Below are 17,572 nucleotides of genomic sequence, written 5' to 3' on the forward strand. Positions count from 1 at the left end.
TGGCAATCTCCCGAATCTGCCCACTTCCTAGTGAAGTGGGCAGAATTTGGTCCAAACTGCTGCAATTCTCCGGGAAACGCGGCATTTGTAAAAAGACACGTTTGCGTCATTACGTCACCAGGGGCGGGTCCAAAATGACGCGATTTTGGCGCCCCACCCCCCTCACGCCCACCTCCCCAGGCAGGCTCCCGAAAGCCAACTTCAGAAAGTTGGTAAGTATGGGCACAATTGGAGAACCGCCTGTCACTCACTAGGCTTTCAGGTTTTGTCACTTACCTCTTCACTGCCTTTCCAAGTTGTCCCTGCGGTCCTCAGGCTCTGCTGGTTTCAGACCTTTCTGTAAGATGCTGTCCAGTCTGTCTCCACTCCAGAGATCCCTCCAGAATCAAAGTATGGGTGTGGTCCTCTTGGATTCGGTCACATGATTCCTCTCCGCCAATCAGGTGATAACAGCCTTCATTTCAGATTCCCTTCAATACCAGTCTATGGGAGCTGCCATCTTGGATTTGGTCACATGATCAATCTCAGCAACTCACAGTGCTGCTTCTGCCCAGCTGACTGCAGTCTTCAATCAGGAATCAACAACTATAAAAGGACTTCCTGGAGCCGTTGCCAGTGCAATGTTTTATTTCAGATGCCAACATGGTTCTCAGCATTTTGCAGTCTTGCCATTAATCCAGCTCTGACATTGCAGTCTGCATTCTGATTCCATCCATTCTGGTCACAGCATTCCAATTCTTGTTTGATCTCCTCTGCTAGTGTAATCACCATCTGCACCAGTCCATTCACTACATGCAGAGGAACATTATCAGGCCACCCAGCTTTGTCCACGTGGTCACCAGTCCAGCTCCAGAGACACAACCTAGTCTGGGTATAGACAGAGCCTCAGGCGTTACACTGCCAGTACAGGATACCAGGATTTCCAGGTTTAGCTGAAGAGGCAGGAGACACTGGATGATCCATAGAAGAAACAGATAGGAGAAAGGTCAGGCAAGCCAGGGTCAGAAGCCAGAAGTTTCAAAACAATACCTGGGAATAAATAGGAGCAAAGTCAAACAAAGCTGGAGTCAGGGTCACCGAAAGTGTGCAATATGAGGTGGCAAACAGGAGTTGCTCAGTTTGCTGGAAAAGGCAGTCTTATAAAGGCCAAAGAGGAGGAGGCAAGGAGACAATCACAGAACACAGAAGAATGTAAGTATATTGATGTTATAATATAGTCTAATATTTTGTTTTGCAGCAAAAAGTGTAGCCCTCAGAAAGCATTTTTTTTTCCTAAAGGTCCCTTTCCCTAGGCCTAGACAAAGTTTGCCATTCCAGTGGTGTCTGACATCATGGGGCTAATAGTTTGTTGTCAAGTCATAAGATTGCAATTCTAAAATAGTTTTTGTTTCTTTTCTGTCCAGCTGATGAAGAAATCCCCCAAGTGTCAAGCCCCCCAACCCCAGTTGACATGACCCATGCTCAAATTGCCATCCCCTTTCCCATGTTTAAGTCAAAAATATTTAAAAATCTAAAACTTTCATAAAAATATTATTTCAAATCTTAAATTTGTTTGTTTATTTTTTGTTGATAAATTCCCCCTAAATTTCCTTTATAAAAAAAATAAATTATTAGTTTCAAACATATTTTTGTGTGGGTTTTTTTGGATAAGAAAAATGTGTAGTCATGTCCATTTGCACCATAATAAAGGGTCATTTGGAACATAACTGAATATATGAAATACCCAGTCAATAATGAAGTGTGTGATGAGGTGACGAGGGATAAAAAGTATAGCAACTCTTTCCCTATTAGTATGAGAAACGAGGAACAATTTTTCTTGGTGATAATCGTTTCCCTTCCTGACACATTATATGGCAGCTCAGCCATTCTCCCACTATCATCATATATGCTCTTTACAAATCATGTAATACAACGGTTCCCAAAGTGTTCACGGCGCTGTCACGGGTGCCGCGGCCAGGGCTGTTTTTCCACTGGTCAAAAAAAATAAATGCTTACCAATATGGCGGTGCTCAGGACCCAGCATCCTCCTACCTGTTCCCTTCTCACTGACTGTCGGGAGTGACGTCATCACGTCAGTCATTTTACGTCAGGAGCGGCGCAGAGAGGAGCCTGAAGGAAGAAGACAGAAGAAAAAGAAGAAAGAAGGCCAAGTAAATGGTAATTTTGTACATATGGTTTTTTATTTTATTTGATTTTATTCCTGTTAATGGGGGTAAATCAATTCGCCATGTTGTTCTTTAGAACAATCCGCATCATTACCGTTAATACAATAATTTCAACGCTGATTTTTGCTCACAGCTCCCTGGGCCGCGAGCAGAAATTCACGTTAAAATTAGGGATGTGCACCGGCCACTTTTCGCGTTTTGGGTTTTGGGTTCTGATTACCTTCAGGTTTTGGGTTCTAATGGGTTTTGCCAAAACACCCCCTCAAGGTTTTGGGTTCTGATTTTTTTTTTAAAAAGCATAAAAACTGCTAAAATCCAGATTATTTTTTTTTCCACTCCTACGCTATTATTAACCTCAATAACATTCATTTCCACTCATTTCCAGTCTATTCTGAACACCTCACAATATTGTTTTTAGGCCAAAAGGTTGCACCGAGGTAGCTGGATGACTAAGCTAAGCGACACAAGTTGGCGGCACAAACACGTGGCCCATCTAGGAGTGGCACTGCAGTGGCAGACAGGATGGCAGTTTGAAAAACTAGGCCCTGTTAAATATGATTTTTTGTTAAGGCCTCATAAGGCCTTTGTTCAGCCATTTTATTGTAACTTGTATAGAAATATTATTTGCTAGAAGAGATTATTCATTTTTCTGTTAACTTGCAGTTTTGCAATATGTGAGCCTATGGCCTTGAAGTTGAACTAATAGAGAACACCTGAAGAATGTAACCAGTTATGAAAACAATAATGAGCTTCATATCCAGCTGGTAGTATGGGAACTGTATCCATGGTGTTGCACATAGCATATCTCCAACTCCCCTTGAGATAAGAAATAATAGGCTCATCTGTCCTTAGAAGGGGGAGAAAAGTAAACACCTCAAGAATACGTGAGAAAGTTAATCAGTAGCGCTTCTCATAAACTAGTGGTATAAACTATTGTGTGCATATGACGTAGGATTCATTTATTCAGTAGCCTATAAAAACCTGTATCTTTGTATCAATAAACTAGAGAATATTCCTTGTATACAGAACTTGGTCTGTGTCAATTCTCTCCAGCTGATTGAAGCGCTTCCAGATATACTTGACACCACAGGCTGACTTGGGTCAGAATTTTAGATTTAACAACTTGGAGGTCGCCACAGAGATTCGCTGTCCAGCAGGCTACAAGACAGACAACGGAGGTTTCCCAGCACATTGAACCCCAACATCCGCGGTCAGTAGATTTCTACTCGTTGGTCTTCCTAGTCTGGGTCACCTCATGTCTGTCTGAGGCACCTGACACGCGAATTTGTGAGTCTCAAGTATCATCTGATTAATATAATACAGTATTAACCCAATTTGTTTACTGTAATTGTATTGTTGATTAGATTTTTGAAAGATGATTGAATTTTGAGTGCATGTGTTTGTACCTATGTATGATGTATAAAGCATAAAAGTCACATAAGACATTGAACAAAGAAGCATGTAATGGAATAGAGGGATTTAGAGAGTTATTGTTTTGAACATTGAGTGAACATTTTAGACACCATCCCCAGAGGTATATCAAAGAAGGGAGATTCTGTAATCTGCCCAAATTGTGTAAGAGAGATTTCCAAAAGACCTTCGTCCCAGATACTGTCAAAGAAGCTATTTAGCACGGACATCCAGTACAAGGAGTCCACAGAACGGGACGTCCAGTGCAAGGACAACCCACAGAAACTAGATAAGAGTCCCGATTTGGACTCAACAGAATACTGTCAATACGAGTAATATAGATAGTAAACAAATGACAGCAGCTCCCTCATAGATATGATGCACAAAGACTAAAGGAAATGGGGGAGTAGAAGGTCTGCAGGGAATTTTTCAAGAAAGCGGGGATAGCCAAAGATATGTGTGGATGGAGAAACAAAGGTGTTGCAAGTGGTAATGTGACAAGAACAAAGGGGTATTGAGATCAAACCCCAAGAGATTGTTTGAGGTGGCACAGGAAAGTTAAGAGATCTGAAAAGTCGAAATATATGTGGATATGCTAAATGCATCGGAAGCTGAATAATGAATCAAGTAGGTTGTATATTATAAATGTATGTTTGATCCTGTGCAGCTGAATAAGTGAAATGTGCCCCTCCCTTATTCTGTGTAAATGATTTCAGTGTGTTGAGATAAGAAGCACACTGTTTTTTGTTTTTTGACAATGTATGTAAAATTGAAAAAATGTGTCCGGAGTGCTGATTGATGATAACATGTTGAAGCTAACTTGTATTTAGTGTAATGCTGGGACTTGTAGTTCCACAGCAGTAGGCTGGAAGATGTCAGTTAAGTTTTCTTTCTCTGTATGTGAGTTTTGTCTCCGTCTTACTGCGTGTGAGAGAGATCCGTGATAATTCACATTGTTTGTTCTCTGTCTTAGTGCTCTATAAGGGAGATGTTTGATTTACTTTAAAACACAATGTTTGTCTGTCTTGTCCGTTTTTTACAAGAGACATGTTTCAAGGTTGAAAAAGTTGTACATTCATTGCTTAATGATAAGCTTTTAAAAAGATACAAAAGAAGTTTTAAAATGTTTGGTCCGATTGCACGGACAAGATTGTAAATAATGTACATTATCACTATAAGTACTAGTGTCAGAACAAAGCTGGCTGGGATCCAACAAGCCGTTTCTGTATTTGAACAAAATAATTTTGTTTCTGAAGTTCAGAAATATAGCTTTCTCTTTAATGAAGTTGAGAATTGTGGGAGTGAGCTTACATGCTGTTTTTATCTGTGTTAAAATGGCGCTGATGAATGTTCTCAGAAATCAGGAGGGTTTGTTATGCCTTTAAAGAAATGTTACGAGATAAAATGTCGTCTGTGAGCGAGACTTAAGTGAATATATTTTTACTTTGAACACGAAAATCACAGAATCTAGAAATATGTGTGAATATTTGGTCACGGGAGAGAGATTTTGTTGAGAAAATGTTGAATGATTTACAGACACAATGTATTGTGTCTAACGAGAGTACTCTGATTTATGAGACAGTGCTGCTTTTAAAATGGTTGAATACTTGGAACCAAGATTCCAGATTGAATGTTTCTAAACCCGGAAATTTAATTAGTGTCATTTAAAAGGGCTGTACTAAGAGATGATAAGAAAGGAGTGGCTTTGAACACTCGCCCAGGTCTCGTCACTTTGACATTCTCTATTTGTGAAATTAGGGACTGCCCCTTTGAGGAAATCAAGGCATGGAACGCATAGCGTCACAGTTAAGCTTTTAGCAGCTGTTCACTGGTTACCTGATAACAGTATACACGCATGTTACAGTTACAGTAATTCCTAGTAAATAAATGTTAATCTCTATGCAAAAGTTTTTTTATTCACAGGTCTCCAGCTGTAAAGACCCATTAGGCAATCCAGATTGCATTGATTTAACTTCCAATACACCATCTTTGCACCACAACAAACATAAGTATAAACTAATGAAGGATTTAAATAACGTAAACTCTTCTGAGTAATGATTACCTTGTTTTGGAAAGAGATATTAGAGTTTATGTGCTATTCGCATAGCAAATGCATGAACTAGGTGGTTTTTCTGTATGTGCAGAAAGCAAAAGGTTTTTATTTGTATCCTCATTACAGTTTTGAGTAAATCAGTGTTTGTAAAGACATTTACTGCCCTTATTTACTGTGCTATAATTGTCATATACTGTAAATAATTCTTTTTATTGTGGGTATGGTAATGCATTGATGGGAATTCTATATTTTTACAGAAATGAAAAAGATTTAAGACTTTAAGAGCAATTGTATGTGCTCCTGCATTAGCACTTCTGGATCATAGCAAGCCATTTATACTCTCCTCTGAGCAGAACCAAATGTTTAACCAATTTTAAGCTGAAATAACTTCAGCGCCAGCACTGGCTTTGCCAGATTATGACAAGCCTTTCACATTATTTTGTTATGAAGTCAGTGCACATGTACAAGGAGTACTGACACAAATACATGGTCGCAAGCTAAGGTCACTTGCATACTACTCTGCTTTAGTGCTTGAAAAGAGTATAGATATTGTGCTAGGACACCCAGTTACCTTAACGGTATCGTACGTTGTGACAGAAACCAAGCACAAGCAAAACATTTGTTACCGGCCAGATTTACTAAGTATGAAGATATACAGCACAAAGGACATTCCCTCCTATTGTGAAATGAGTGACATATAACACTTGCCGAGCGCACTGTGTATTTTCTTCCTCCCTTTCCTTTTTTATTAGAAGACAAAAAAAAAAAAAGGAAGCACAAGAGGCCCCAGAGCCTCTCATGTTCACAGATATATGTTAAGACCTTCAGACAAGGGGAATCTGAGTAAACTGTATTTTAAGTTTTTTAAAGGTCCAAGGGAGACCAGAGAGGGGAGTTCATTGATATTAGCAGGAGGAATATAGATTGCACGTTATTTTCCTTTGCTGTGCGCTGTAGATGTGTACTAGACTAGAAAGGAAAGCCAAGTTTGGAAGAACCAGACTCAGGCCCATAGTAATGTATAGATCATTATACATAATTAGAAAATTCTAATATGAAAGTTTAACCCAACCAAATAAAGAAAAGAGCAACCCATGACTACAGGGGTTTACACCCAATGCAGGAATGTGTTTGTGAGTATTGTGGCCCAACACATTATTATATACACTAATAGAACTGATGATGTGGCTTATTAACAGGTTATTTAAGCTAAGTGTTTCTCTTCCAGAAGAATTAAAGTTACCACATCTGTCTTAACCGTTGTACTGTACACTCCATCTAATGAGTGTAAACTTTGTGGAACTCAGAAACCAAGAACCTTTTCCTTGGATTCCACATGCTCCTTACTGAAGCCTATCCTAATGAAGTAGCACTGCTTACTCCCAGTAACGTTACACTTAAGCAGTGCACAATGTTGAATCCTGCTGCCTTATTGCAGCAAGTTTCAAAAGATGGGAGAAGTACCTGTATATATTGGGGTTACCCTAGGGATTTGGGGGAATTCCATTCCAGCTTGAACAGAAAGAAAGGAAAAAAAAAAATGCAAACAAAATTTTTCTGAACATGATTGCATAGAACTAATGAAACAAGAATCTCTGGTTTTATCTCACATTAAAGATAAACCATTACCAGATGCAGACATCACTCTTTTTGTAGATGGTTCACACTATCACATAGATCCTGTCCCGTATACAGGGTGTGCTGTAACCACACACACAGAAATAGTGATTGAACAGACTCTACCGAGTCACATGTCAGCACAAGAAGCTGAACTAAAGGCCCTGACACTTGCATGCATATATGCAAAAGGACAAAGAGTAAATATTTACACTGATTCAAGTTATGCATTTGTAATTGCGCATGATTATGGCCCTGTATGGAAAAGTAGGGACCTTATGGGTTCAGCAAGCAAACCAGTCAATATGATGAACATACCAGGGCATTGTTCACTGCATTCCAGCTGTCCTCCAAACAGTGATGAAGATGAAGACACACACAGAGATACTACCCCCGAAGCTAAGTGAAATAGACCAGGCCGCACGAGAAGCCGCCATAGCCCCAGTACCCCAAGGGGAGTCTATTTACATGGTGACCCCCTGACCCCTGTTTGACCAGAGCACACTCCAACTTATGGAAAGACAAGCAACAGAAAATAAGAAAAAGACTTGGGCAATACATGGAGCACTAGAAGTGCAAGGAGTGGTGTAAAGGTCAGCGTTTGTGTCTGCCAAAAGTAGTTTATCCCATTATGGCCAATATAGCACACGAGAAAGTGCATCTGGGAAAAGATGCTATGGTTGTACTCACTAGCAGCTTATGGATAGTACCAGGGTTCGCCCAAGCAGCACAGTCATTAGTGGCAGAATGCCTAGTCTGTGCACAAAGTAACCCGAGTAAGTCTGTCCTATGGAAAAGCACACCCCAGACATAATATCCCTATAAGAGGATACAGATAGACTTTATAACTTCCCAAATGCTCGGGCTTTGAGAATGTGCTTGTCTGTGTCAACTTCTTTAGTCACTGGCTGGAGACATGGCTGTATAGAAAAGCAAATGCTAAAGCATTAGCCAAGAAAATTGCGAATGAGGTAATCTGATGATATGGTGTACCAGAGGTCATTGTAAGTGACAGAGGGATACACTTTACGGGGCAAGGATTCCAGAAACTATCACACCCCCTACAGATCCCAAAGTTCAGGATGTATGGAGCGCCTTAATGGTACACTGAAATTGAAAATGCAGAAAATAATGGCTGAAACAGGTCTGCCATGGATCTCATGTTTACCTGCACTCAGTAAAAAATACTGCTAGGAAAGACACAGGTTTAACACCATATGAGATATTGTTTGGCACAGCAAACAGAACAGGCTGTTATTTTCCATAGCAACTACACCATGTATATAGTGATTTGTTGAATTATGTTGCCTTATTATAGAAACAACTAACTGAAATACATGGTCAAATATTCTCCTCCATTGCAAACCCTAATTTTGATACAGGTACCCATAAACTGCACCCTGGGGGGCTGGGTGGTCGTGAGAAAGCACATCAGGAGAAGTCTTGAACCCAGATACAAGGGTCCTTATCAAGTCCTGTTGACGACTCCCATGGCAGTGAAAGTACAGGAAAGAGACACCTGGATTCACGCATAACACTGCAAAGTCTTCAAATCAGGGGAGTCTTGTTCTGATAAATAGAAATGACTGTCTCATTGTATTGATATGTCTTGCCAGAATAATTGTGACTGAAGTAGGGATTAAGGCCTCCCTAACCCAGTATGAAACAGACAGTTAAGTGACATATTGCCTATGCCACTGTGAGAAACATATGGGAAGGAGTGCTCAACAATTTGCACTCATAGTAGAGTTAACTCTGAAAATGTCTTTGTGCAGATGCATAACCTCATTGGTAAAGTTGTCAGTAATGATTCATGTTGGATATTGGAAATATTGGCATTAGTAGCAAATGGTTTAGCAATCCTGTTGATCGTATAGGTGATAATGAAACTAAATATATGGCTGATTAAGAAGTTACTGACACTTGATTGTTGTCTCTCCAAAAAGGGAACCACTGAAAATCCCGAACCTCTGATGATCACAGAAATTACTTCTGAAACCTGACCAGACTATGAGTGTCATGAATTATTTGGACTAGCAAAGCCAAAGAACTGCAGAGTTTGCAACAAGAAACTACTAAAGATTGAACAAAGGACATGCAAGGCCTGCAGAACTACTATAGACTCATTAACTATCTTTTAAGAAACCATCTTTTCTAGACATGGACATTTGCCAAAATGCATCTCCTCATAAATCAAGTTAGGACAGGGAGGATCACAGGCTTATTAGTGGGGGATGAGTTGACAGATTCCTAAGGGGACCAACTCTATGCATGTGGCCTCCTACATGTGTATAAGTACCTGCTTATTAAGAATGTGGTTCTATAGATAGGATTAGGTAGGTAGGAGGAGAAAGGGTCGAAAATTGAATAAAAGATGGGAAATGTTAAATATGATTTTTTGTTAAGGCCTCATAAGGCCTTTGTTCAGCCATTTTATTGTAACTTGTATAGAAATATTATTTGCTAGAAGAGATTATTCATTTTTCTGTTAACTTGCAGTTTTGCAATATGTGAGCCTATGGCCTTGAAGTTGAACTAATAGAGAACACCTGAAGAATGTAACCAGTTATGAAAACAATAATGAGCTTCATATCCAGCTGGTAGTATGGGAACTGTATCCATGGTGTTGCACATAGCATATCTCCAACTCCCCTTGAGATAAGAAATAATAGGCTCATCTGTCCTTAGAAGGGGGAGAAAAGTAAACACCTCAAGAATACGTGAGAAAGTTAATCAGTAGCGCTTCTCATAAACTAGTGGTATAAACTATTGTGTGCATATGACGTAGGATTCATTTATTCAGTAGCCTATAAAAACCTGTATCTTTGTATCAATAAACTAGAGAATATTCCTTGTATACAGAACTTGGTCTGTGTCAATTCTCTCCAGCTGATTGAAGCGCTTCCAGATATACTTGACACCACAGGCTGACTTGGGTCAGAATTTTAGATTTCACAGCCCCAAAGAGCACATAATGCCAAAAAAAGAGGTGCAAGGTGGAATTGTCCTTGGGCCCTCCCACCCACCCTTATGTTGGGGAAATAGGACATGCGCACTTTAACAAACCAATCGTTTCAGCGACAGGGCCTACAAAACTGTGGTTGAAATGATTGGTTTGTTTGGACCCCCACAAAACGAGCTGGCAAAGAAAAAAAAGAGGTGCAAGATGGAATTGTCCTTGGGCCCTCCCACCCACCCTTATGTTGTGGAAAAAGGACATGCACACTTTAACAAACCAATCATTTCAGCGACAGGGCCTACCAAACTACTGTGGCTGAAATGATTGGTTGTTTGGGCCCCCACACAAAAAAGCAATTCATCTCTCCCTGTACATAGTAAACTGGCTCTGCTGAGGCAAGATGTCGTCCTCATCCTCATCCTCTGATTCCTCACCCCCTTCAGTGTGTACTTCCTCATCCTCACACATCCCGGGTATCGCCTGCCTAGTGAAGTGGAATCTAGACGGGATTTGGTACCGGGGACACAATACCTCCATCAACCGTCTAAATCCCACTCCACTGATGGCGAACACCGGACGCACGTCTAACACCAACATAGCTGTCAAGGCCGCAGTTATCTGCTTTGCCATAGGATGACTGCTGTCGTACTTCGTCCTCATGGCAAACGACTGTTGTACGGTCAATTGCTTAGTGAAAGACGTAGCGGTCTTATGACTTCCCCTCTGGGAAGATGAACGACTCCCAGCATCAGCAGCAGTAGTAGGCGTAGCGCTGCAGGATCCTCCAGAAGAATCCCGGATTTAAGAGGACTCAGTCATGCCGGTGGCATGGCCTGCAGGACTACCTCCGATCCGGATCGAGGAGAAAATTGACGAGGAGGGTGTTGCTGGTGTGGATACAACAGGACCAAGGGATTTAGGTGTCCCTGGACTGCTGACGGTCCTAGCCACAGTTCCTGAACTAAACACAGAATTATGAAGGGTCTTCAGCTGACGTATAAGGGAGGATGTCCCTAGGTGGCAAAGATCCTTACCCCTGCTTATTGCAGCTTTACATAAGCTACATATGGCAATACATTTGTTGTCCGGATTGGGATAGAAATAATTCCAGACTGAAGAAGTGGATTTATTGGTCTTCTGCCCAGGCATGACGATGGGCTTTTTCATCCCATGGACAACAACTGTTTCCCCCCTGGTGTCTCATTTAAGCAAACCACATCAGCATCCTCCTCGTCAACTTCCTCCTCAGCGACAGCTACATCAATATCCTCCTCCTGGTGTACAACATTGACATCTTCATTATCAAAATCTGTAACTGCACTGTGGATGATCCTTCCAGCATATGCAGAGGGCGTGCTACAAATGGTGGAAGGAGCCACCTCTTCCCGTACAGTGATGGGAAGGTCAGGCATCGCAACCACCAACACCCTTGGACTCTCCTTGGGGATTTGTGATGCCATGTCTTTAAAAGGCAGAGTTATTTGCTGTGTTTTTGATGACAGCTTAACTCTCTTAAATTTTCTAGAGGGGGGGAGGAGGGCTTAGATCATTGTGTGAAGCTGAACCACTAGTCATGAACATGGGCCAGGGCCTAAGCCGTTCCTTGCCACTCCGTGTGGTAAATGGCACATTGGCAAGTTTACGTTTCTCCTCAGATGATTTTAATTTCTTTTTTTTGATCATTTTAGTGAACTTTGGCTTTTTGGATTTTACATGCCCTCTACTATGACATTGGGCATCGGCCTTGGCAGACGACGTTGATGGCATTTAATCGTCTATGTCATGACTAGTGGCAGCAGCTTCAACATTAGGAGGAAGTGGTTCTTGATCTTTCCCTACTTTATCCTCCAAATTTTTGTTCTCCATTATATGCATCACAAGAGAGCGTACCCCTAAACCACACACACTCGGCAAAGCCTTTAAAAATTATATGCGGCACAGGAGAGTACCACTGGACTGGAGTTATACGGCTGTACCACTGGACTTATACGGCAGGATCAGTGGACTTATACAGCAGTACCACTGGACTTATACGGCAGGATCAGTGGACTTATACGGCAGTACCACTGGACTTATACAGCAGTAGCACTGGACTGGACTTAAACAGCACAGGACAGAACCACTGGACTTATGCAGTACAGGACTCCACCACTGGACTTTTGCAGCACAGGACAGCACCATTGGATTTATATGGCTGTACCACTGGACTGGACTTATATGGCAGTACCACTGGACTGGACTTAAGCAGCACAGGACAGCACCACTGGATTTAAATGGCTGTACCACTGGACTGGACACAGGACAGCACCACTGGACTGGACTTATATGGCAGTGCCACTGGACTGGACTTAAGCAGCACAGGACAACACAGGACAGCACCACTGGAATTATGGCAGCACCACCACTGGACTGAGCAGGACAGAGCACAGGACAGCACCACTGGACTGAGCAGGACAGAGGACACCACCACACACACACTCTCTTCCCTCTCCAATGCCCGAGTGAAGATGGTGGCGGGAAGCGGGGAATAATATGAAACCGGATCTCGCGAGATCCGACGGCGGAATGATGACGTTTTGCCTCGTTCTGAGTTTTGCGTCGGGCGGGAATCCCCGAACAGTGCTCGGATCCGGGCTCGGATCGGCACTGTTCGGGGGTGTTCGGATTTCAAAAATCCGAACCCACTCACCCCTAGTTAAAATTACCTTAATAACGGTAATGATGTGCATCCCGCGTTCTAAAGAACAACGTGGGCAATTGATTTACCCCCAGTGAGTGCTGTAAATTATTCTTTCTGAGAAATATTATTATTCTGACAGAAATATAGTTGAAAAAAAAATATAAACATATTATTTTCTCTTGGATTTATGTGTATTTTTGCAAATAACTTAATAAGTATTTCTTTCCTGACCTACTTATTACATTATTTTGACCCAACTACTTATAAAACATGACTGCTCTGTAATTATTTTGGATTAGGGGTGCTTTGAAAAAAATATGGAGACCCTAATTGTGACTAGAACTGAGAAAGTTTGAGAACCACTGATGTAGTATCATAAAGCATCACAGAAAGGGTTAATGAGCAGGGTTAGTACAAAATTATGATAACTATGCTAAAACATGAGTGTAAGAATTAATAATTTATTTAGAATGTAATGTAATTTCCACGCAGAAACCTATTTGAAATAGCTTAAAAATAACACATCTACAGTTTCTATGGCAGCTCTAAAAAGAAAGCAGAGAAAAATACACTGGTTTATCTCTGTGCATTCCAGCTTGCAGAATGAGCAGTGGTGCAGCTTGTTATTGCATGATAGCCTAGAGGGAGGAGAAAATAGGCGGGGTGAGCTCTTATGTAAAACTGCCTGGAGCTAAGCTTAGAGTGCAGATCCGGGAGCAACTGACAGTAGGGTAAGTAGGATTAATGTATGGTTATGTGTCCTAACTGCTATATTATAGGAACGTGATCTCTTAGGAAATAGTGTAACAGTCAGGATAAGTGAGGGGTAGTTCATGAGTGATCAGTTCAAAATGAACAAACTCATTTAGTTCAAAGCTCTGGCAAAAATTAGTTCAGCAGGAAACAAAACAAAAGGGAGGAAAAGGAAAGTAGAAAGCACAACACAGTCTATGAAATACAAATCTAATTAAAAGGAAAGAAACATCTGAAATTACAGGACTGGCCACAACACTCCATCTGTACTAAATGTTACTGGGTTTAGGTGCTACTACAGCTACAATGCTATACAGCTCTCCCATGTAATATGATATACTCTCAATGGGCTCTCTCATACTTCTCATTGTGACTCGGTACATCTAATTTCCATGTGTGGCACTGCTGTATTCAGTCATATGCACTGTGTGGACCTGATTGAACCACTGTAGATTGTGATGATTCATTCTCCTAGTATATTAGTTCACTAGTTCATCTACTTATTCTAGTTCATCTAGTACATTTAGATAATTTAACTCGCAAGATATCTTCCCTATCAACTCAAGACACAGTACTCAGTGCTGCATGCTATATACCAAAGTAAGTTTTTTTTTTTTTTTTTAATTTTTTTTTTTTTTTTATTATTATTATTATTATTATTATTATTACTGTATTTTAAATGCAAAAAAGTGACACTCTGATTTTGGTTCTTTCTTGCATGCATATTATGGAAGTAAAATAGAATGACAATTTAATTAACATTGCAGACTCAATATGTCACTACTAGTTGGTTGTATAAGTGATTGCCCTTAAATATTACAAAAGATCAGACATATTTAATATATCTGATCATTTTAACAGGACTAGAATTCATCCAATGAGCTAGTAGTAGACATTATGGTATGTATAATAGACTAGATCTATTTTTCCAATTGTGTTTTCTCAGCAGTGATGAACTAAGTGAACTAGATCATATTGAACAAACTCCAAAATGAACTATTTCCTATCACTAAACAGGATTACAGTATATAGCAAGTAATGCTATGCCATGTTGTGCTGGCATGGCTTTGTGAGTAGCATTGCTTCAGTATGTCATGCCAGTTTATTATGATGGCAGCATATTTGGTGCTTACAGAAAAGATATGTAATCCTATGTATTACGTTTGACATTAGTTTGCTAAACCAAAACATGTACGTGGGCAGCATGGAGGCTAAGTGGTTAGCACTTCTGCTTCACTGCACTAGGGTCATGAGTTCAATTCCCGACATAGCCTTAACTGTGAGGCGTTTGCGTGGGTTTCCTCTGTGTGCTCCGGTTTCCTCCCACATTCCAAAAACATACTGGTAGGTTAATTGGCTGCTAACAAATTGACCCTAGTCTGTGTGTGTATGTTAGGGAATTTAGACTGTAAGCCCCAATGGGGCAGGGACTGATGTGAGTGAGTTCTCTGTACAGCGCTGCAAAGTTAGTGGCACTATATAAATAAATGGTGATATTAATAATGTTCTTTTACATGGGGTTTTGTAAATGTTTGTGTGCGGTGACCAATCATATTGTTTCCTAGAGTGGATTTAATTTTGTGAATAAAAGTGGGTTGGTATACATCACACAACCAATATGTGTTCTTTCCATAACTTAAAGAATGCAATTATCAAAGCAATTATCTCCCTGATAACATGAATCTGTGATACTAATTATATTTTGCATAGCGAAGAGACTTATTCTGGGAAAGTATGAATATACATGTGTTATGCAATAGCATGTCTGCTAGTGGTAACATGAAGCAATAGCAATTTGCTACTCTTTCTGGAGTTAACCTATTGTTTCCTAAATCAATGCAAATTGACTTTGATCAATTAAGGTCATCAGTACTAGTATCTGTGTGTAGGGGTGACTCTTGGGGTCCGCCCATTTGGGCTACAACGTATTAAGAAAGAAGGGGGGAAAAAAATGTTTATTAAAGTGGTAAATGGGGGGGGGGTTTGGAGAGTCTTACTCAATTAAAGTTTACTTCAAAACTTTGTATGGTATAATGGACAAGGGTCTTAGAGATTGATAGCAATTTGAGCTTGTAATGGATTTATAGATCACCAACCTGCCCCGCCCCACCAATTCGATTTTGGACTGGTTACTGCAATGATGAGCAGAGTGTTTTGCAACATATGGAAGGAGGTCAGGCTATAGGGTTGAAAGCTGATAATGAGGACGGTATCCTGCTGAACAGGATTTCTGGAAAAACAGGGATGTTTGTAGGATTAAAAAATGTACAATCTGACACTGCCCCTGGAAAATTTGGAAATTATGGCTTGTGTTTTACAGTGTCACAACATTTTGCTTGCTTTCACAATATGCACTTATAACTGAACTTATTTATCTATAAAAATATAGTTTTCATATTGCAAACATTGACCTAAAAATAAAGAACACCAATAACTTTGCTAGTTATTCCTGGAAGGTAAACTATAGAGCAGGGATGCAATTTTTTAGTAACATGAAACTTCCTAAATCAAACGATTATTTTCCACTTGGTTTGTGTATAAATTCTTTAACAAATTCTGTGCCTGTGTATTAAAAAAACAAAGAAAAAATACTGATACAGAGAAAAATTGGCATCCACTTTTGTTGGTATTGATAAAAGGTTCATGTTGTGCATGTATGTTACTAGTCTTTTGGATTGTAAGCTTTGAGGAGGGCTACTTTACAACTTGTGCCAGTTGGCACATATATGTTTGTAACCTCACAAATTAAACAATGCTAATGGTTTGTTGCCATTGTAAATAAAAATAACCTCACTATGATTTATTAGGAAATATTACATTTTGTTTATATCTCGGTTAAAATACAATTTTTTTAAAATCTTAAACTTATTTGTTCATGGAGTACAAGAGCAGGTGTAATTATGCTTAGAAGTGTCACATGTCAGATTGTTGATTAAACACCAATGGAAAACATTGTTTGTCTCAAGTCAGTCTATATCGCTATGAAAGTGGAAACAGATATGCATTATAAGTTAATTTTATGCATTCCTCAGGACGTTGAATGAAACTCTTTGGAGCTCGTACTCTTGTTAACAGTCTGCTCCCAAAACTTCGACTTACCATGAGTACCATCAGCACTGGGACCTTCCAAAACTCCATGCCTCTCAATTTCCGTGGAGGTAGCAGAGTGCAGCCTGTAGACTCTGTAGGACAGGAACAAGCATATGAACCATCAACAGGTAAGCACTGTAGGTCTGTTTTTGTGTTCGTGTATCACACCAATTCTAAATGTGAAATGAAAATGATCCTATCCTCTCAATACATTTTTTGAATGTGAGAAAACTGAGTATTTCAAGTGTATTAAACATTGCAATTTCATTAAAACTTTTAGTTTTATTATACTTGGAGTGACCATTTTATTAGGCATGCTGCTTGATAGTGCGCTGCTTCTTTTTTGCCAACAGAGCATCCTGAATTTGTTGGGGCATGGCCTAAATATTTTGAAAGTGTGGATACTGACCAATATCAACTCCAGTGTACATTGTAGTTTTTGCATAGCGGCTGGTGGTGGGTCTGTACATTGAGAAAGCTCAATGCGAAACGTACGTTAGGGGAAGTGACGTCATCAGTGACATCGCTAGTACCCGACAGCGGCAACGAACTCCGGCGTTTGCCGGGGATGGGAGCTATGTATGGACAGATATGCGCGGAAGGTATCTGTTCCTATTACTACTAGATATTTCTCTGTATGACAGGCCTGGTCTGTTTGATATTAGTTAGAGAAGTCTGGATGGACAGCACTCGTTGGCGATATCCACATTTTCTATAGGGGAAGACACCTTTGTCTTTTGGTTTCTTTATGCATGTATCATTAGTGCAAACTTATATTAGGGGCCAAATTCAACTCCTATGTCCACCTATTTGGTGCAATTAAAAATCATTTGCCTACAATATTA

At 40.2% G+C, this 17,572-nt stretch overlaps 1 protein-coding gene and 1 long non-coding RNA gene across 2 annotated transcripts in view; both read left to right on the forward strand.

The window, feature by feature from the left end:
• The first annotated feature begins 2,704 nt into the window (after positions 1-2,704).
• Positions 2,705-7,185, forward strand: LOC142099338 (uncharacterized). The gene is made up of 2 exons (XR_012678515.1): positions 2,705-6,130; positions 6,843-7,185. It is a non-coding gene; the product is annotated as an uncharacterized LOC142099338 (long non-coding RNA).
• Positions 7,186-13,510: 6,325 nt separating this feature from the next.
• Positions 13,511-17,572, forward strand: part of ALDH9A1 (aldehyde dehydrogenase 9 family member A1) — a 47,947-nt gene continuing 43,885 nt past the window's right edge. Inside the window, exons 1-2 of the mRNA XM_075182689.1 lie at positions 13,511-13,615; positions 16,670-16,855. Of these exons, the coding sequence (XP_075038790.1) occupies positions 16,678-16,855 (178 nt within the window). The 5' untranslated portion in view covers positions 13,511-13,615; positions 16,670-16,677. The remainder of the gene's footprint in view (positions 13,616-16,669; positions 16,856-17,572) is intronic.

This window comes from Mixophyes fleayi, chromosome 8, assembly GCF_038048845.1.
Source record: "Mixophyes fleayi isolate aMixFle1 chromosome 8, aMixFle1.hap1, whole genome shotgun sequence".
In the NCBI taxonomy this organism is placed as follows: Eukaryota; Metazoa; Chordata; class Amphibia; order Anura; family Limnodynastidae; genus Mixophyes; species Mixophyes fleayi.